Here is a 22696-nt window from a genome sequence, read left to right as displayed (position 1 = left end):
GTTAACATTTACAAATTCTATGAAGAACATTATATGTGCTAAATTAACTTAAATGCAGTGAATAACTTCATATACCATTTGAGATATATTGGTTTCTTTATGTGGTCCTTAACTTATTTTGAGGAGTATATAAGGAGTTGTCTTTTTATATACCTTTTCTAAAAAAAAAAAAAACAATAATTAATTTCCGAAAAACTAAACGGAAAACATGCGCACGAAATTACACATACACAGTCAACATTAACCAGAGATATTGAACTCAATATTGTAAATTACAGAAACCATTTGTTTCAGGTACAATTCAAATTGTGTGTGAACTTCATATACTATGTAAAAAAAAGAAACTGGTAGCACTAATGTTGGGAGTTTAACATTCATAATAATAATCATAATCTCATAATAATAATTTATTTTTAAACAATTGAGTAAACAATTCAAGTATTAAGAGAAATGAAGAGTGTTATGAACAATACCACAGGGGGGACAACCACCACATTGAAGGGAGACAATTACAACCACCACCACCACATTCAGGGGACAAGAGGATACAACAGTTACCTGTGATGTACTGTCTATAAGCGGACTTAAAAAGGCGCTTCCCTGAAACCATCCAAACCACGCAACACATACAGAAACACATACATGTATACAGATCACCAGGGTATAGCTACAAACAGAAGGTATACCATTTATACAATGATGATAGTTGCATTTTACAAAATGTGTTGCATTTGTGCCACCAAAACCAAGATCAATTATGATAATTATATGTGATGTGAAATATACCGTAATAGGCATATGACAATACTGAAATTGCTTTCAAATAAATCATCACCCCTTCACAAAACCAAATCTGGGTTTCAAAAAAAGGTTTTTAACTAAAAATGAAATACTCAATAACGTAAAATAATTTATTCTGTCTCATGGTATTACCTTTGCCATAAGGTATTCCTAATTTTGCAAGTTCCTTTTTCAGTGTGCGAACTTGTCGGAAAAAATAAAAGAATCCAATAAATGATGATCTGATCAATAGGTATTTTCTGACACCCGTTATTTATTGGAATATAATGGTGTCCCATGATAAATCAATTGTTCAATGTAGCCATACGCCAGATACATGATCAGTGGATCTATAATCATATCAGTGAGAGAGACCAGTATCTTGATCTGTGATCACTGATTGGAAATATGATTAATTACACAGAAGGCAATCCCATCTTAGGTTTAAGAAATATAACACCAAATTAGATAAAAGTCAAAAGTCAAAGAATAAATCAGTAATAAAAAATATAATATTGCTCAGTCATATTAATTTTTAAAGCTCCATACACAATCTACATGTTGATTTTTTGTTGTGTTTTTTGCTGCATATACATTTACAATGTGCATAAAGAAAACAATCCAGTTTGTGATTTGCTTTTCGCAACAAAACCAAGGTAGCTTACTGATGTCATCTTCCTCATATGGAGCTGGTGGCAGTCGTCTCCCTTGCGCACTGCTGGCGCGTCCCTCATCATCTGAGTATTCTACACAAAACAACACACCAATCAGCATACAACACAACAGAAAGCTTGTATCAGATATATTCAAATACAACATATATGTATATCACATAAGCTTTGCACGAGGAAAAACTTGTTAACACTAATGTTAGAATGTATTAACATAAGAAACTTCAGCCCAAAAATCACTGCACTATGAAATTCTTAATCATGGCCACAGAATATATTATTACATTTATAAGCAAAAAAACACATCATAAAAGCAGTTTAATTACTGAATGATACGTATGCCAATATAAAAAGTAAGTTCAGAAGGTTGCTGTGACCTTGACCTTGATGGTAAGGACATGGGTTTTGTGCTCTACACATCCTTATACTGTCATGGTTAATTCTGCCAAATAATATTAAAATCCAAACATACGGACCAGACAAAAACGGGAGGACCAACAGACAAACACTAAGTTTATAAGGTTGTTGTGACCATGACCTTGAAAATAGCAACGTGGGTCTTGACACATCACAGGGGTATAATAAACAAAGATCACAGGGGTAAAATAAACAAAAGCATATCGTACACAGAGATACAATAAATTATATTTCATACCAGCAGAAGAGTAGGAGTGTTTCTGTACAACGATGGGTTTGATGTAGTCAGACATGATGGAGCCGTCCTTTCTGATGGGGATCCCTAGGTTGCCGTCCCCGGGGTCAGGACGGCCGGGTGTGATATGCTGTTTCATGCTCTCTAGTTCCACAGTGAGCTCATCATTGTGGTCCTTCAGATCCTGATAGGAGAAAGGAAAAGAACTTGATTTCCTTGTGTGCTTTTCAAAAATTACATTAATTTGACCTCACTTTAAAACATAGAAAATATAAGACAGATTATCCTTAAAGGGTGACTAAAGAAAGACATTTGCTTACAGTACATAGGTGGTTTTGAAATAAGTCATTCATCAAACAACAAGTTAAAGGTACATAAGCACGAGTAATTCTTATTATCACCAGAAAGATTTTTTATCTTTACATCAGGCAAAAGCAGGGTTAATGTGTAAGCTCACATCAGGCAAAAGCAGGGTTAATGTGTAAGCTCACATCAGGCAAAAGCAGGGTTAATGTGTAAGCTCACATCAGGCAAAAGCAGGGTTAATGTGTAAGCTCCTATCATCATTTTCTTTTTAATTTTTCAGTTTCTGCAGGTTAAACTGATGCTCTAAAGACTCATTACGTCCTACCTCCATACTCAGCAAGCTGATATCTTACTCACAACTCTATCCCTTCCCCCTTCCATTACTTTATTTTCCATCAGTAGCTTTTGGAAATTTTCCTGCTTACCGGTAAACTGGTACTCCTCAGGGCTCATTACCTTAACCTGAAACTCCACTTCTTAATCCCCACTCCCTCCCCCTTTTTCTCCATCTCTGGACCCCCCTAATCCAACATCCTCAACACCTCTTTCTTGCATACCGGACGTGTGTTTCCGGTCATGTGACCAGCGCTGGAAAAACCAATCTTACATACCCCATGTAAGATGAGTCACGTGCAACAACGCCCCACTTCTTATTTCATTTATTGTATGAGTGATAAAAAATATATTATGCCATTTCAATAAAGCGCAATCAAGTATATATGTTAGCAAGACTTTTAACTAAAATTGAACATAAATAATCGTTAAAAAACGCTACTTTTAGTTGTTCAAAATTACTGCGCTGTATGACGTCAGTAAACAACGTCGCACGCGCTTTTTGGTGTAATTGTACAAAAGTTCATTTACTACGTCATTTTTTCACAAATTGATAAATTTAGATATGCAAGAAAAAATATCAATCATGTTTTTCCGGTCCAGATCGAAAAATCCGATCCTCGGGCACGCTGCATGGCTGGTAACTCTGTAAGCCTCGTTACCGGCTTACACACATGCCCTCAGGTCGGATTTTTCTATCCGTACCTGAAACACGTGATAGATACTTATACTCTCCTACCTCTCCCCTACCTTGTTCTACATGTCTAGCCTCCTGGGTAAACTGCTGCTCCTCAGGGCTCATTACTCCCTTACCCTCATACTCCACTACCTATACCCTCCTTATCCCAGCCTCTCCACCCTACCTTGTTCTCCATCTCTAGCCTCTGCACTATCTCCTGGGTAAACTGCTGCTCCTCCGGCCTCATTACTCCCTTACTCTTATACTCCACTACCTATACCCTCATTATCCCACATCCTTCCCATCCCCTCCCCAGCCCCTCCACCCTACCTTGTTCTCCATCTCTAGCCTCTGCAGTTTCTCCTGGGTAAACTGCTGCTCCTCCGGACTCATTACTCCCTTACTCTCATACTCGGCTAACTGAAATGTTACCAATGAAAAAGGTGAAATATTTTATACCCTCAGGTATATCTACTTCTACTGCTATATGTTATGAAGTATTTAACTATATTAATTTTGGCATTGGCAATTTATTTTTTGAAGAAAACCAAAACTTTCAAAGTCTTTGAGGTGAAAGAACTGACCAGTCAAAAGCCATAGCTGATATAGTAATTTTTGCCTAATTTGTTGTTGAGTTAAAACTGTAACAAGTGATGAAGAGAGAAGTAAAATGAAACTATGCAAAATAGAGGCTTACCTTTCTGTGTAAGTCATGTGTATTATCCAGTTCCCTCTGCAGCCTCTGACACTGGCGCTGTGACTCCTCCAGCTGACCTGTGACCTGCTCAAGGTCATCTCCTTGACGACCAAGTTCCTGGGTTTCACATAACCAACAGTTGTAAAGGTACAATAACACTGGGATAGAAGCCATAGAAGAAGCCAGAATAAACTGAATTTCAAACAACATTGCGACTCACTGATTGTAGTGGAGACGTCTGTTTGAAAATGAATATTTCTATCTTTATTAACTTGAGTATTTATTAATATCAAAACATCCTTCAGTAAATGAAATTATCATAAAGCAAACAGTGATGGTCTTTAAGTTGATTTAATTTTTAATCAAACAAAGTGTTTTTACAGCCTTGTAGTAAAGGCTACATCAAACATGATATTAAAGAACTTCATCCAACTCATCAATTTCTTAACCAACACTTGAACTTTATTTAGTCTATTTAAGATTCAACATTTTCAAGAAAAAAATAATATGTTTCAGACTCCATCAAAAGTCAGTTCAACATATCACTGATAATTAGAACATGTTAGCACCAAGATGATAATTCTATAAAATTGTTCTAATTTGTATTACCCTACAACATTTCTCAATGACATGCCAGCTCTGCTTGCGCCATTTTGGGGCACTAGGCTTTTTGGGGTCGCATTGATTTTTAACAAAAATCCTAAGAGAAGTTTTCATACCTAAAACCCTTGACATAAGCATGGAGATTGACCTTTTTAATTCATGATAACTCTCTTCCTCACTTACCTTCTGTGCCAGGCTGAGGTGTTCCCTAAGCTGGGCCTCCTCTTTCCTTAATTCCTCCATTTCGTTATAGAGGCCCTGCCTGTGTTTTGACGAAAGCTGGGTGAGGTTCTCCCTCTCTTTATCCAGGTCCCCTTGAAGGGTCTTAATCTGTTCCTGGTACTTCTGCTCTATGGCTCTGAAAACAATGAGTCTACATTATGCATTTATAAATTGAGAACTCTACATGTTGTGTCTCTTTTTGGCTGTACTATAATAAATACTTATCCAAATTAAATAAGCTCATATTTTCAATTCCATAAAGCCTGCAAAAATGTTGAATTTCCTACATGAGATGAAAACTAATAAATTGCAAAGATTCCATTAACATAATTAGCAAAAAATAATTTGTGCAATTAAGAGCATTTTATATCAACATCACCCGTGTAAGAGAACTTTAAAAAAACTGCATGTTACAACTCCATATAATTATAAACAAAATTCTACCATAATGCATCCTAGTTTATGTTCACTTTAGTGTATAGAAAAGAATTGCAAATTACAGATAACATTACAGAGAATGTCTAGCTTTATAGGTCTACAAACACTGTCAATAAAAGAATTTACTTTGTTTATATTTGGTGTCAATGATATATTTGTATAGGAATTATCTCAATAAGTAAATAGCCAATTCTCCATAAATCACAGAACAATGGTATAATGATGGGCTGTAAATCTGCTGGGTCGAGGGGTAAAACAAGGTCAACCAACGTGAAAGGATCTTTCATTGTAAAAGTTCTCATTTGTGACAATTTCAAAAACACCACTGCATCAGGCTTCATGATATACTGTTGTAAGGTGAAAGCAAAATATTTGCTGAAAATGTTATCATATGATTTATTATATAAGTCTAGACACAAAGTATAAAGTAAAGTTGCAGTAATGAGAAGCTTACAATTACTTATCAATTCAAAAACATGTGATTAAGTGGGTTGTCAAACATTTTGATATTGAATGTCTATATTTTTAGGCATACGTTCATTTCAAGGGGAATTATGGGATTCATTTTCAAACTCAAATCTTCATTCCTATACTCACTGATATTCACTGTATGGTAGAATAAGAAGGACATGTATAATATAATATCATGATTACAAGTTATACAATTGATTCTCAATTTCTTGTTCTATAAATATGATAATAGAAAGAGATGTTCATGCAATCATAATGCAGAGTAACATCCCCTTAAAGACAAACCACAATATTTTTACAAGACACTGAATAAGTTACATTTTTCCATTCATTCTTTTTCTTATTCGAGGCCCTACGAGTTGTTTTGTCCATATATTTTTTATTTGTCAATGGATCAATATAATGAATAGTTTTATTTTAAAATAAGTTTAGCAAATAAAGAACTTTCATTGAGGCCTCACCAAGTGCATCTAACATTGAAAACTATGAATACACATTTTACATCAGATAAAGAAAAACAACCAAATTCAGTCTGGTATGTAAATTTAGTTTGAAAAAATATCTGGTATGATGCTATTTCTCTACATTGTTTGTCTAACCAACACCAAACTAAAGGAGGTTTTCAAACTAATTTCACCAATGTTGACCCTCAAGAAAATAAAACAAAATGCATACATTCCTTCAAACAAAATCAATGGAAAATTCCCTGTCTGAGTAAAAGAAGAATTTTTTTAAGATAAAGCTTAGGGCATCTCGATCCCTTCAAGCAGTACATTAAAACAAACTTAAACGTATAATAATAAAGTATTATAACATTACCCAATGTATCACAAGGCCATTCAATAATATTGAGTTTGCAACTCTGACCTATCCATGGTTCATATTATAAAGGTTAAATCAATAATATTGAGTTTGCAACTCTGACCTATCCATGGTTCATATTATAAAGGTTAAATCAATAATATTGAGTTTGCAACTCTGACCTATCCATGGTTCATATTATAAACGTTAAATCAATAATATTGAGTTTGCAACTCTGACCTATCCATGGTTCATATTATAAACGTTAAATCAATAATATTGAGTTTGCAACTCTGACCTATCCATGGTTCATATTATAAACGTTAAATCAATAATATTGAGTTTGCAACTCTGACCTATCCATGGTTCATATTATAAACGTTAAATCAATAATATTGAGTTTGCAACTCTGACCTATCCATGGTTCATATTATAAACGTTAAATCAATAATATTGAGTTTGCAACTCTGACCTATCCATGGTTCATATTATAAAGGTTAAATCAATAATATTGAGTTTGCAACTCTGACCTATCCATGGTTCATATTATAAAGGTTAAATCAATTTCAATTTGAAATTATGACCAAAATTTGGTTGAAAAAAATGTTTATCACATTCTAATATTAAAACAACTATAGGCTTACAGTCACAGATTAGCAATAAAGTAAAAACAAAATAACTTGCATGTAAATAGAAAACCATAGAGGACAAAGCTGCAAAACAGCATGGTATATGTACATCACAAATAAATGATAGATATATACTACATTTCTATACATCCATGATCATACAGCATGCAATACTCACATGTATGTGGACTTAATGCCACACAACAGTTTACTGACAACAGTGAACATATACTCATAATTGCAGGGTGATCGAAAAGAAACAACATGATACAATCAGTAACTTGGCGTTTAACAATGTTGTAAAAACCCATTTTGCATGCAAATTGTTAATAGAAATGCTCAATGAAAAGTCATCAATCAGCATCAGAAGTATTTAACTGAATTATATTTGTTAGAACCAAGTTTATAATATCATTGCTAACAGGGAAATCACCAGGACAGTAAATTCACTTAGAAAGAGAGCAACATTTCTTTATTAATGTTTTTATCATCTCTGGAAGATGCTAATAATACCGTTTAGCTTAATGGTCAAGATTGTATTTTGCATCCATCTAAATCTACTGCTTCACCTGATTAAATTCAATAACAGATGACTGCTGATTTAACAAAATTATTGTATGGCGGATACAGCCATCCCATTTGTTAAAATTTGAATTTGACCACTAATGGGTATCCATTGATGATTACCCTGTAAATTACGACAATTAATACAACAAAAACAGATTATAATATATAACTCTGAAATCATTAAGATGTTTAAGTGATGGGCTTATGAGGTGCTTGTTGCTTTACCTTACTTGAAATTTATAAAGCAAGGCAGACGTCGGACAGTCTGTGTAAAACATCCAATAAAACAAATGGCACCTGTTCATTTATAGTGTTAATCTAATTAAGTTAATGGCAATTTAATTGAGAAAATAAGACATATACACATTTTATAAACGCTAATTCTACAGATATAATAAAGCTTTTGACAAAATAAACATAATTACCATTAAAAATACCACAATTTAGTGACAATGCGATTTTGATTCTAGACATATATTAACTACCAAGTGACAATCTTATACTGTGAACAATTAGTCACCACCATGGAAAATATCAATCTTACCTAACATTATTAACATGGCATGCAAAAATTTTTACAGAACTTTCCGTGCGGCATAACATATTCAAAAACATAACACATTGAAGCCATGTGGAACATTTCATGCTTTTTCCGTATTATATATAACACAAGAAATGCTGTAGTGAGACAACGCCAGGTTTTCAATGATTGACAGAAGATCTTGTGTTGTAAGATTAAAATTCAACTGTTGTTTTTAGCTCACCTGTCACGTAGTGACAAGGTGAGCTTTTGTGATCACTCTTCGTCCGTCGTCCGTCCGTCCGTCCGTCCGTCCGTCCGTCCGTCCGTCCGTCCGTCCGTTCACAATTGCTTGTGAACACAATAGAGGTCACAATTTTGACCTAATCTTTATGAAACTTGGTCAGACTGATCATCTCTATAAAATCTAGGTCAAGTTCGATATTGGGTCATCTGGGGTCAAAAACTAGGTCACTAGGTCAATTAGTAGAAAAACCTTGTAAACAAAATAGAGGTCACAATTTTAGCCTAATCTTTATGAAACTTGGTCAGACTGATCATCTTTATAAAATCTAGGTCAAGTTCCACATTGGGTCATCCGTGGTCAATAACTAGGTCACTAGGTCAGATAGTAAAAAAACCTTGTGAACACAATAGAGGTCACAATTTTAGCCTAATCTTAATGAAACTTGGTCAGAATGATCATCTTAACATAAGCTAGGTCAAGTTCCATATTGGGTCAACCCAGGTCAAAAACTAGGTCACTAGGTAAATTAGTAGAAAAACCTTGTGAACACAATAGAGGTCACAATTTTAGGCTTATCTCAATTCAACTTGGTCAGAATGATCATCTCTAGAACAATATAGGTCAAGTTCGATATTGGGTCATTCGCGGTCAATAACTAGGTCACTAGGTCAATTAGTAGAAAAACCTTGTGAACACAACAGAGGTCACAACTTAAGCCTAATCTTAATGTTACTTGGTCAGAATGATCATCTCTATAAAATCTAGGTCAAGTTCGATATTGGGTCAATTACCGTCAATAACTAGGTCACTAGGTCAATTAGTAGAAAAACCTTGTGAACACAATAGAGGTCACAATTTTAGCCTAATGTTAATGCAACTTGGTCAGAATGATCATCTCTATAAAATCTGGGTCATGTTCGATATTGGGTCATCCGCGGTCAATAACTAGGTCACTAGGTCAGATATTAGAAAAACCTTATGAACACAATAGAGGTCACAATTTTAGCCTAATCTTAATGCAACTTGGTCAGAATGATCATTTCTATAACATCTAGGTCAAGTTCGACATTGGTCCATCCGCGGTCAAAAACTAGGTCAATTAGTAAAAAAACCTTGTGAACACAATAGAGATCACAATTTTAGCCTAATCTTAATGAAACTTGGACAGAATGATCATCTTAACATATGCTAGGTCAGGTTCGATATTGGGTCAACCCGGGTCAAAAACTAGGTCACTAGGTCAATTAGTAGGGGCCATACTTTTCATTGGATCTTTATGATAATAGGTCAGAATGTTCACTTTATTTAGCAAAGCTACAGGTGAGCGATACAGGGCCATCATGGCCCTCTTGTTAGAAAAAAAGGGTGATATTGACCTTGCCCTTTGGAGCCCAAAATGCAGTACCATGAAAGGTCTCAAGTTTTTCCTGTAAACCAAGTTTGGTCACAGTATGTCAACCCAAACTAAAGATATTCAGTTTCAGCCGTTTTTCTATTTATTCTTACAGAGACTTACTTTCAACTTCATCCTAGAGGCCTTAAACGCAATCCCTCTTCCTATAAACCGTAACTTATGATATTTAGCCGAAAACACAATCCCAGGAAAGGTCTCCATAAACTCTGCCAACATACCAAGTTAGGTCAAAATATGTTCGCCAATTCTTAAGTTTTCCAGTTTCAACTGTTTTTCTATTTTTACTAAAAGTGACCTTGACTTTGAACCTAGGGTCCCGAAACGCAACCCCGTGAAAGATCTCCATAAACTCTGGTCTTAATATTTCAACCTTAACTTAAGTTATCCAGTTTCATAGGTGAGTTTGATGCCGCCTGAACCCTCCGAAAAACGATGTTTGATGTTCGAATAACCAATGTGAAAATCTTGTTAAAAAAGTCTAGGTATATTCAGCTTTACAACAGAAAGACATCTCTTTCAATTCTTCTTTACTATTATAAAAAAAAAATGCACAAAAAGAACAGATGCTGTACATTACATTTGATTTATGGCAGCTGCCATGCGTGGTTTGACTGGTATCTATGAATCTTTTTACTCAAATAGCTATAAGATGAGCAATGATACAGCCACATCTTTGACAAAGCAAAAATAAAATTGTCACATCAGAATTTGCAAAGTGACAATCTTTCGGCAAATTTTTATTTTACATCCTACTTTTGGAAATACATTGTAATGTAATAACTTATATATAGCAATTGATTGACTGACTCATTCTGCAATCCATGGTATGAATATTGACATATGATAACAATGATAGCTTATTATTTTTCATACCATTGTCCATTCTCTTATCAGGCTTTTTCACCTCATAAAATTAACTACATGTATTACTAGTCATGATTGCAAATCATCTATTACCTTACAGTTCCTATCAGTCTATACTTCTTCAGGCCATACTTACAAGAGTTTTGTGTGTGAGGCCTTCTCCATGTTGGCATGGCGTTCATCCACCTCCTTGGCCAGAAGTGCGTTTCGAGCATTTGCCTCCCCAAGGTCCTGGCGTAACTTTTCCTCTGCCCAGCATGCCTGCTCTAGGGATGACCTGATACATACATTGGAAACATGAATAGTATGGACATTAGGCAGTATTTAAAAGTCACACCATAAAATTATCTTATATAATTATTCCAATATTATACAGTCAACCCGTTGGCTCGATATCGCTTGGCTTGAATTCCTTGATGGCTCGAACTGTATTGTAAAGGACCGATTATTTGTTCTCTATGTAACCTTTTTTACTCCATGTATGCAGACATCAAGAAAACCGTGGGTCCGACGGTCCTGACTGGTAAAATTTGACACGGTCCGACTAAATTTGTGATGGGGTTGGTCCGTCTGACCAACAGTTTTCACAGCCAGATGTAAAAAATAATGAAGATTTAATCTTTACCAATTATCAAACACCGCTTAAAAGCAAGAATAATTTATTTTGTTTAACAGGAAATAGCATTTTTATCAGTAACCATTTGTTTACGAATCCGATGTCGTTTTCCAGTAGTGTAGCTCTGTTAACTGTTATTTGTGTTCAAGTTTAACTGGTGAATATCTTAATACATTTTTATTTCTTGTAAATATAAAATTAGCAACAAAGGCTTTGAAAAAGCAAGTTTTCAAACAAAAATTGTGGACCTGCAAATTTTCTTTCGGACAGACAAAATATCAGAGGCTGTCGGTCCAAATGACCGAGACTTTTTCTGAACTTTCGCGATGTCTGTGTATGTTGGGCTGATATCAACGAGGCTCGAAGTATTTTGGCCAGTCCCTGGGATATCGAGCCAACTGGTTTAAACCATATAACATAATTCTTCAATGATAAGTTAGTAAGACCCACTCACCATGAACATTGCAAATGGCTGGTGTACATGAAACTGGACATAAACAATGGTTGGCACAACTCTTTAATGCATGATGTGTGCCACAAATGAAAGCTCCACATCAGCATGCCATAGTCTGAAAGTATCACTCAGGCGTGCAATAACTATAACCTACCGGAGGTGTGAGACTTCGTGCTGCAGGGTGGCGGTAGCAGCCTGGTACACAATGGACTGGTCTTCTACATTGTACAACTCCTGTTCCAGGGCAGCTGACAGCTCACTCAGGCTCACTTTTGCACCAAGATCAAAGCCTAAAGCCTGCAGATTGAAAAAAGTGGTAAGAAGAGTTACTGTACAATTGTAATACAATGTTTGCAGTCGAAAACATGTCATGTGAAATCAGCAATAATTCTATAATAATTATTTTAATAAATATAAGTCAATTACTTTTACACCATTAGGCATTATATAGCTTTATCAGATTTTGTGTCATTTCAAACATGGGCTAGTTTTAATAGTATCTAGTGTGAAAACTGTTAATTTAGTGAATCTGCACAATCTTACCAGTAGAACATCAGCTGGTTTGGTAACATTGTACTTCTCCCACAGATCTGTGATTTCATCTGGTGTGGCAAACCTGTAACATGTTCACACACATACATCAAAAATACAGCAAGTAATACCGGGCCAATATTAACTCACAACTTGAGTCCGAGCTCTGGACTCAAAACTTAACACTTAAACAATTTCAGTGTACAATTGTTATGAAAAGACTAATGGTAAAATTTGCCAATTGTTTTTAAAAAAAAACTTCCTATAATTTAATTATTTTAAAACACAGCTTTTGTACAACAACTACATTAGATATATCTTGTAACATTTGAGCATTTTTGACTCAACACATTGGTGAACATGGGCTAAGGACAGGTTACATGGTAGAGCTGAACATATTTAAAATCTACATAGTTAAAACTGTTAAGATCAGTAAAAAAATTCTGTAGAGAACTACATTGTACAATCCATTCAAATAAATCATGAAAGATTGATGAAACATTTGCCTTACCCAGTTTTATCTGGATCCAGTTCAGAGAACAGACCAGTGATGCCAGCACCATGCACCATTGAAGGTGTGGCCCTATCCTCACCACTGGGGAATTTCAGCTTCTTCTGGGCAGACAAGGCTCTAGTCGGGGTGGTTCCCCTGCTCCTGAGGGGTGGGGCCTGGACAGGGTTGGGGGGAGTGTGCTGGAACAGTTCCTGCTGAAACTCCCTGAATGAAACACGCCCATCCCCATCTGCATCAAGCTTGTCAAACAGCTGCTTCAGTTGCTTAAAGTTTAGAGAATAAAACAATAAATCCATTAACTTCAGTAGTGTTTAAGACTTAGTAAAGAGAATCTGGCATTATTTTAAAACTTTCCTCCAATTATTTCATTTGTTTTTATGGACAAAATATGACATACCATTTAAAACTAGAGCTGTCACAGGAGTGACGAATACCCCCAAATGCCGCCTGGACACAGGAATGGCAAACCATTCCTTTGAAAAGAGGCCATAACTCCAAGGTTACTGCACACTGCATCTTCTTTTATCATGCATGTATTGTTCGTCCGGAAACCGTTTTTCTATTTTCGTAACAGTGCACAAAAACCATTACTCCACTGGCCCCATTTTCAATCACAAGCATTGTCTTCACAGAGGCTGCCTATACAGCAAGTTTTCATCACAATATCTCATGCCCAATTAAAGTTATGAAGCAGAAACCATTTTTCTATTTTTAGTAACAGTGACCTTGACCTTGGCCCCACCAGCCCCAATATCGAACTTGACCTGTATCTTCTGATGTTACACCTGTGTACCAAAAAATGTTCAAATCTGTGAAGCCTTTCATGAGTTATCGTCCGGAAACCATTTTTCTATTTTATGTAACAGTGACCTTGACCCCACCAGCCCCAATATCGAACTTGATCTGTATCTTCTGATGTTACACCTGTGTACCAAAAATTGTTCAAATCCGTTTAGCCTTTCATGAGTTATCGTCCAGAAACCATTTTTATTTTTTTAGTAACAGTGACCTTGACCTTGGCCCCACCAGCCCCAATATCGAACTTGACCTGTATCTTCTGATGTTACACCTGTGTACCAAAAATTGTTCAAATCTGTCAAGCCTTTCATGAGTTATCATCCGTAAACCGTTTTTCTATTTTTAGTAACAGTGACCTTGACCTTGGCCCCACCAGCCCCAATATCGAACTTGACCTATATCTTCTGATGTTACACCTGTGTACCAAAAATTGTTCAAATCTGTCAAGCCTTTCATGAGTTATTGTCCGTAAACCGTTTTTCTATTTTTAGTAACAGTGACCTTGACCTTGGCCCCACCAGCCCCAATATCGAACTTGACCTGTATCTTCTGATGTTACACCTGTGTACCAAAAATTTTTCAAATCTGTCTAGCCTTTCATGAGTTATCGTCCGGAAACCATAAAAACCGACAGACCGACCGACAAGCTCACTCCTATATACCCCTCAAACTTCATTTGTGTGGGTATAACAATTTGTTCTTATCATTGTGCCTCTTTAATTGTCTCCTTTTTTAAACAATAAAAACTACAGCTATAAAAGTTTCGCGATATTATGAAAATGAAAACATACTAATAAAGTTCACAATTAAAAAGCACAAACATTTCTCACATACCATGTTGTTCATCTCCTCCATGCCGATGTGGGTACAGACACGCGCAAGCTCCTTGATGTCAATGTAGCCGGTGTTGCCGACCCCAAGGTTCCGCCAGATGTCCCGTAGGTAGCTCTCTTCCTCTGTCAGGGCCTCACTGTCAGCCATCATTAGGTTCAATTGGCCTGGGTAAAAACAAAATACATACAGACATAATTACATACATGTAAAACGGAAAAATATTTATCTTGCATATGAATTGTTTACCATTATTCAGCTGTATCATGCTTGTAAATGCTTAAAAAAAATCATAAATACATTTCAACATTTTTAGAACCAGTGAATGATAAAATAAACAGGCTATCAGTATTATAAGCACACAACAAGGCAATAATAGCATTTCCTATCATTTGAAGTCTTTTACATCTCTTACATCAACAAACTTCAATCAATAGATATACCTTCAGCTTCAAATGTTTCCGTCTCATCCCCGTCAGAGATGGAGTCATGGCCCTCGTGTCTACGTCTCTTCTTCTGACTCTCACTGCCAGTCTGAAATATTCAACACACAGGGCTATGTCAGTCCTTGGCTTGAGTCATTGTCATCAATAGGCAAACAGATGTGCGTCCATATATCACCACTGCGGGCTGTCTTGGTCCCTCAAAAATGACACCTTTACTGAAGACCGTTTCATAAAAAATCCTAGGAGTAGTTTTTATACGTAAGACATATCTTCAACAGTTTGAGATATCACCTACTTACAAACACTTTGTTCTGGAATTCTTGGTGAAATAACCTTGAGTTTTTACCCAGGAAACAGACAGGAGATTGATTTTGTATCAGCTTATAGCCCTTGTCACACTTGAGGCAAAACAAATTACTGGAGACAATGCTTAAAACATAGAATGATATTTCCTGTTACAGAAACCTATAGCTTATAAGAAATAAAATTATAATATCTTGAATTTTACATTGAAAGATTATAATCAAGTACAATTGTTCTCTTATTTAGTTTTTTTTTTGCAAATCTAAACAAATTAAATACTATTACAAAAGGCTTTAAAATTGGGTCATCTCTGCCAAACTCAATATATTTTTCAGTATTTTAGTCTCATTTTTACAATGTTCTTAACAAAATAAGTTTAACCCTTCAAGTGTGAATAATCTAATAATAAGCTCTTCCCCTATATTTTACAGACAACTTATTTGCTCATCCATGTGACAATTGGGTCAAAAGTTTCCAAAACCGACAAAAGTGCCAAAACGGAGCTGCAGGATCTATCTAATTTAGAGGTACAGGTTTAAATATAGGGATGTACCTCATTTTTTTTCATCTCATATTTAAGATGTGCACCCCTGTTTAAAACAAATAGAACAGCAGTAACTGCACCTCTATATTTAGGGGTGAATATCTATCTCATAGATACAACTGAACCTCTATGTTTAGGGGTGAATGTCTATCTCATAGATACAACTGAACCTCTAGATCTAGGGGTGAATGTCTATCTCATAGATACAACTGAACCTCTATGTTTAGGGGTGAATGTCTATCTCATAGATACAACTGAATCTTTAGATTTAGGGGTGAATGTCTATCTCATAGATACAACTGAACTTCTAGATTTAGGGGTGAATGTCTATCTCATGGATACAACTGAACCTCTAGATCTAGGGGTGAATGTCTATCTCATAGATATAATTGAACCTCTAGATTTAGGGGTGAATGTCTATCTCATAGATATAATTGAACCTCTAGATTTAGGGGTGAATGTCTCATAGATACAACTGAACCTCTAGATTTAGGGGTGAATGTCTATCTTATAGATACAACTGAACCTCTAGATCTAGGGGTGAATGTCTATCTCATAGATACAACTGAACCTCTAGATTTAGGGGTGAATGTCTATCTCATAGATACAACTGAACCTCTAGATTTAGGGGTGAATGTCTATCTCATAGATACAACTGAACCTCTATATTTAGGGGTGAATGTCTCATAGATACAACTGAACCTCTAGATTTAGGGATGAATGTCTATCTCATAGATACAACTGAACCTCTATATTAAGGGGTGAATGTCTATCTCATAGATACAACTGAACCTCTAGATTTAGGGGTGAATGTCTATCTCATAGATACAACTGAACCTCTATGTTTAGGGATGAATGTCTATCTCATAGATACAACTGAACCTCTAGATTTAGGGGTGAATGTCTATCTCATAGGTACAACTGAACCTCTAGATTTAGGGGTGAAAGTGTATCTCATAGATACAACTGCACCTCTAGATCTAGGGGTGAATGTCTATCTCATAGATACAACTGAACCTCTAGATCTAGGGGTGAATGTCTATCTCATAGATACAACTGAACCTCTAGATCTAGGGGTGAATATCTATCTCATAGATACAACTGAACCTCTAAATTTAGGGGTGAATGTCTATCTCATAGATACAACTGAACCTCTATGTTTAGGGGTGAATGTCTATCTCATAGATACAACTGAACCTCTAGAACTAGGGGTGAATGTCTCATAGATACAACTGAACCTCTAGATCTAGGGGTGAATATCTATCTCATAGATACAACTGAACCTCTAGATCTAGGGGTGAATATCTATCTCATAGATACAACTGAACCTCTAAATTTAGGGGTGAATGTCTATCTCATAGATACAACTGAACCTCTATGTTTAGGGGTGAATGTCTATCTCATAGATACAACTGAACCTCTAGATCTAGGGGTGAATGTCTCATAGATACAACTGAACCTCTAGATCTAGGGGTGAATATCTATCTCATAGATACAACTGAACCTCTAGATTTAGGGGTGAATGTCTATCGCATAGATACAACTGAACCTCTAGATCTAGGGGTGAATGTCTATCGCATAGATACAACTGAACCTCTAGATCTAGGGGTGAATGTCTATCGCATAGATACAACTGAACCTCTAGATCTAGGGGTGAATGTCTATCTCATAGATACAACTGAACCTCTAGATCTAGGGGTGAATGTCTATTTCATAGATACAACTGAACCTCTAGATCTAGGGGTGAATGTCTATCTCATAGATACAACTGAACCTCTAGATTTAGGGGTGAATGTCTATCGCATAGATACAACTGAACCTCTAGATTTAGGGGTGAATGTCTATCGCATAGATACAACTGAACCTCTAGATCTAGGGGTGAATGTCTATCTCATAGATACAACTGAACCTCTAGATTTAGGGGTGAATGTCTATCTCATAGATACAACTGAACCTCTATATTTAGGGGTGAATGTCTATCTCATAGATACAACTGAACCTCTAGATTTAGGGGTGAATGTCTATCTCATAGATACAACTGAACCTCTAGATTTAGGGGTGAATGTCTATCTCATAGATACAACTGAACCTCTAGATTTAGGGGTGAATGTCTCATAGATACAACTGAACCTCTATATTTAGGGGTGAATGTCTATCTCATAGATACAACTGAACCTCAATGTTTAGGGGTGAATGTCTCATAGATACAACTGAACCTCTAGATCTAAAGGTGAATGTCTATCTCATAGATACAACTGAACCTCTAGATCTAGGGGTGAATGTCTATCTCATAGATACAACTGAACCTCTATATTTAGGGGTGAATGTCTATCTCATAGATACAACTGAACCTCTAGATTTAGGGGTGAATGTCTATCTCATAGATACAACTGAACCTCTATATTTAAGGGTGAATGTCTATCTCATAGATACAACTGAACCTCTAGATTTAGGGGTGAATGTCTCATAGATACAACTGAACCTCTAGATCTAGGGGTGAATGTCTATCTCATAGATACAACTGAACCTCTAGATTTAGGGGTGAATGTCTATCTCATAGATACAACTGAACCTCTAGATTTAGGGGTGAATGTCTATCTCATAGATACAACTGAACCTCTAGATTTAGGGGTGCATGTCTCATAGATACAACTGAACCTCTATATTTAGGGGTGAATGTCTATCTCATAGATACAACTGAACCTCTATGTTTAGGGGTGAATGTCTCATAGATACAACTGAACCTCTAGATCTAGGGGTGAATGTCTATCTCATAGATACAACTGAACCGCTAGATTTAGGGGTGAATGTCTATCTCATAGATACAACTGAACCTCTAGATTTAGGGGTGAATGTCTATCTCATAGATACAACTGAACCTCTATATTTAGGGGTGAATGTCTCATAGATACAACTGAACCTCTAGATTTAGGGATGAATGTCTATCTCATAGATACAACTGAACCTCTATATTAAGGGGTGAATGTCTATCTCATAGATACAACTGAACCTCTAGATCTAGGGGTGAATGTCTATCTCATAGATACAACTGAACCTCTATGTTTAGGGATGAATGTCTATCTCATAGATACAACTGAACCTCTAGATTTAGGGGTGAATGTCTATCTCATAGATACAACTGAACCTCTAGATTTAGGGGTGAAAGTGTATCTCATAGATACAACTGCACCTCTAGATCTAGGGGTGAATGTCTATCTCATAGATACAACTGAACCTCTAGATCTAGGGGTGAATGTCTATCTCATAGATACAACTGAACCTCTAGATCTAGGGGTGAATATCTATCTCATAGATACAACTGAACCTCTAAATTTAGGGGTGAATGTCTATCTCATAGATACAACTGAACCTCTATGTTAAGGGGTGAATGTCTATCTCATAGATACAACTGAACCTCTAGAACTAGGGGTGAATGTCTCATAGATACAACTGAACCTCTAGATCTAGGGGTGAATATCTATCTCATAGATACAACTGAACCTCTAGATCTAGGGGTGAATATCTATCTCATAGATACAACTGAACCTCTAAATTTAGGGGTGAATGTCTATCTCATAGATACAACTGAACCTCTATGTTTAGGGGTGAATGTCTATCTCATAGATACAACTGAACCTCTAGATCTAGGGGTGAATGTCTCATAGATACAACTGAACCTCTAGATCTAGGGGTGAATATCTATCTCATAGATACAACTGAACCTCTAGATCTAGGGGTGAATGTCTATCGCATAGATACAACTGAACCTTTAGATCTAGGGGTGAATGTCTATCGCATAGATACAACTGAACCTCTAGATCTAGGGGTGAATGTCTATCGCATAGATACAACTGAACCTCTAGATCTAGGGGTGAATGTCTATCTCATAGATACAACTGAACCTCTAGATCTAGGGGTGAATGTCTATTTCATAGATACAACTGAACCTCTAGATCTAGGGGTGAATGTCTATCTCATAGATACAACTGAACCTCTAGATTTAGGGGTGAATGTCTATCGCATAGATACAACTGAACCTCTAGATTTAGGGGTGAATGTCTATCGCATAGATACAACTGAACCTCTAGATCTAGGGGTGAATGTCTATCTCATAGATACAACTGAACCTCTAGATTTAGGGGTGAATGTCTATCTCATAGATACAACTGAACCTCTATATTTAGGGGTGAATGTCTATCTCATAGATACAACTGAACCTCTAGATTTAGGGGTGAATGTCTATCTCATAGATACAACTGAACCTCTAGATTTAGGGGTGAATGTCTATCTCATAGATACAACTGAACCTCTAGATTTAGGGGTGAATGTCTCATAGATACAACTGAACCTCTATATTTAGGGGTGAATGTCTATCTCATAGATACAACTGAACCTCTATGTTTAGGGGTGAATGTCTCATAGATACAACTGAACCTCTAGATCTAAAGGTGAATGTCTATCTCATAGATACAACTGAACCTCTAGATCTAGGGGTGAATGTCTATCTCATAGATACAACTGAACCTCTAGATTTAGGGGTGAATGTCTATCTCATAGATACAACTGAACCTCTAGATTTAGGGGTGAATGTCTATCTCATAGATACAACTGAACCTCTATATTTAAGGGTGAATGTCTATCTCATAGATACAACTGAACCTCTAGATTTAGGGGTGAATGTCTCATAGATACAACTGAACCTCTAGATTTAGGGGTGAATGTCTATCTCATAGATACAACTGAACCTCTATATTAAGGGGTGAATGTCTATCTCATAGATACAACTGAACCTCTAGATTTAGGGGTGAATGTCTATCTCATAGATACAACTGAACCTCTATGTTTAGGGGTGAATGTCTATCTCATAGATACAACTGAACCTCTAGATTTAGGGGTGAATGTCTATCTCATAGATACAACTGAACCTCTATATTTAGGGGTGAATGTCTCATAGATACAACCGAACCTCTAGATCTAGGGGTGAATGTCTATCTCATAGATACAACTGAACCTCTATGTTTAGGGGTGAATGTCTATCTCATAGATACAACTGAACCTCTAGATTTAGGGGTGAATGTCTATCTCATAGATACAACTGAACCTCTATATTAAGAGGTGAATGTCTATCTCATAGATACAACTGAACCTCTATATTAAGAGGTGAATGTCTATCTCATAGATACAACTGAACCTCTAGATTTAAGGGTGAATGTCTATCTCATAGATACAACTGAACCTCTATGTTTAGGGGTGAATGTCTATCTCATAGATACAACTGAACCTCTATATTAAGAGGTGAATGTCTATCTCATAGATACAACTGAACCTCTAGATTTAGGGGTGAATGTCTATCTCATAGATACAACTGAACCTCTAGATTTAAGGGTGAATGTCTATCTCATAGATACAACTGAACCTCTAGATTTAAGGGTGAATGTCTATCTCATAGATACAACTGAACCTCTATGTTTAGGGGTGAATGTCTATCTCATAGATATAACTGAACCTCTATATTAAGAGGTGAATGTCTATCTCATAGATACAACTGAACCTCTAGATTTAGGGGTGAATGTCTATCTCATAGATACAACTGAACCTCTAGATTTAAGGGTGAATGTCTATCTCATAGATACAACTGAACCTCTATGTTTAGGGGTGAATGTCTATCTCACAGATACAACTGAACCTCTAGATTTAGGGGTGAATGTCTATCTCATAGATACAACTGAACCTCTAGATCTAGGGGTGAATGTCTATCTCACAGATGCAACTGAACCTCTATGTTTAGGGGTGAATGTCTATCTCATAGATACAACTGAACCTCTATGTTTAGGGGTGAATGTCTATCGCATAGATACAACTGAACCTCTAGATTTAGGGGTGAATGTCTATCTCATAGATACAACTGAACCTCTAGATTTAGGGGGTGAATGTCTATCTCATAGATACAACTGAACCTCTAGATTTAGGGGGTGAATGTCTATCTCATAGATACAACTGAACCTCTATATTTAGGGGTGAATGTCTATCTCATAGATACAACTGAACCTCTAGATTTAAGGGTGAATGTCTATCTCATAGATACAACTGAACCTCTATGTTTAGGGGTGAATGTCTATCTCACAGATACAACTGAACCTCTAGATTTAGGGGTGAATGTCTATCTCATAGATACAACTGAACCTCTAGATCTATGGGTGAATGTCTATCTCACAGATGCAACTGAACCTCTATGTTTAGGGGTGAATGTCTATCTCATAGATACAACTGAACCTCTATGTTTAGGGGTGAATGTCTATCGCATAGATACAACTGAACCTCTAGATTTAGGGGTGAATGTCTATCTCATAGATACAACTGAACCTCTAGATTTAGGGGGTGAATGTCTATCTCATAGATACAACTGAACCTCTAGATTTAGGGGGTGAATGTCTATCTCATAGATACAACTGAACCTCTATATTTAGGGGTGAATGTCTATCTCATAGATACAACTGAACCTCTAGATTTAGGGGTGAATGTCTATCTCATAGATACAACTGAACCTCTAGATTTAGGGGTGAATGTCTATCTCATAGATACAACTGAACCTCTAGATTTAGGGGGTGAATGTCTATCTCATAGATACAACTGAACCTCTAGATTTAGGGGGTGAATGTCTATCTCATAGATACAACTGAACCTCTATATTTAGGGGTGAATGTCTATCGCATAGATACAACTGAACCTCTAGATTTAGGGGTGAATGTCTCATAGATACAACTG

The 22696-nt window shown here is 36.3% G+C and overlaps 1 protein-coding gene across 3 annotated transcripts in view; it reads right to left on the bottom strand.

Moving 5' to 3' along the window:
* Positions 1 to 22696, bottom strand: part of LOC128208238 (ninein-like protein) — a 55668-nt gene that overhangs the window by 18233 nt on the left and 14739 nt on the right. The window contains exons 5-17 of one of the 3 annotated variants that reach the window (XM_052911716.1): positions 15082 to 15172; positions 14642 to 14805; positions 13007 to 13272; positions 12508 to 12580; positions 12119 to 12261; positions 11031 to 11171; positions 7461 to 7493; positions 4905 to 5079; positions 4119 to 4235; positions 3752 to 3841; positions 2107 to 2287; positions 1446 to 1526; positions 934 to 984 (exon numbers count right to left, since the gene is read on the bottom strand). In XM_052911716.1, the coding sequence (XP_052767676.1) occupies positions 934 to 984; positions 1446 to 1526; positions 2107 to 2287; positions 3752 to 3841; positions 4119 to 4235; positions 4905 to 5079; positions 7461 to 7493; positions 11031 to 11171; positions 12119 to 12261; positions 12508 to 12580; positions 13007 to 13272; positions 14642 to 14805; positions 15082 to 15172 (1606 nt within the window). Of the gene's footprint in view, positions 1 to 558; positions 601 to 933; positions 985 to 1445; positions 1527 to 2106; positions 2288 to 3751; positions 3842 to 4118; positions 4236 to 4904; positions 5080 to 7460; positions 7494 to 11030; positions 11172 to 12118; positions 12262 to 12507; positions 12581 to 13006; positions 13273 to 14641; positions 14806 to 15081; positions 15173 to 22696 lie in introns of all 3 variants that reach the window. The other 2 variants (XM_052911715.1, XM_052911717.1) reach the window with 2 other exon arrangements.

The sequence above is a fragment of the Mya arenaria genome, chromosome 11, assembly GCF_026914265.1.
Source record: "Mya arenaria isolate MELC-2E11 chromosome 11, ASM2691426v1".
Lineage (NCBI taxonomy): Eukaryota > Metazoa > Mollusca > Bivalvia > Myida > Myidae > Mya > Mya arenaria.
This window is presented reverse-complemented; position numbering and strand designations above follow the sequence as displayed.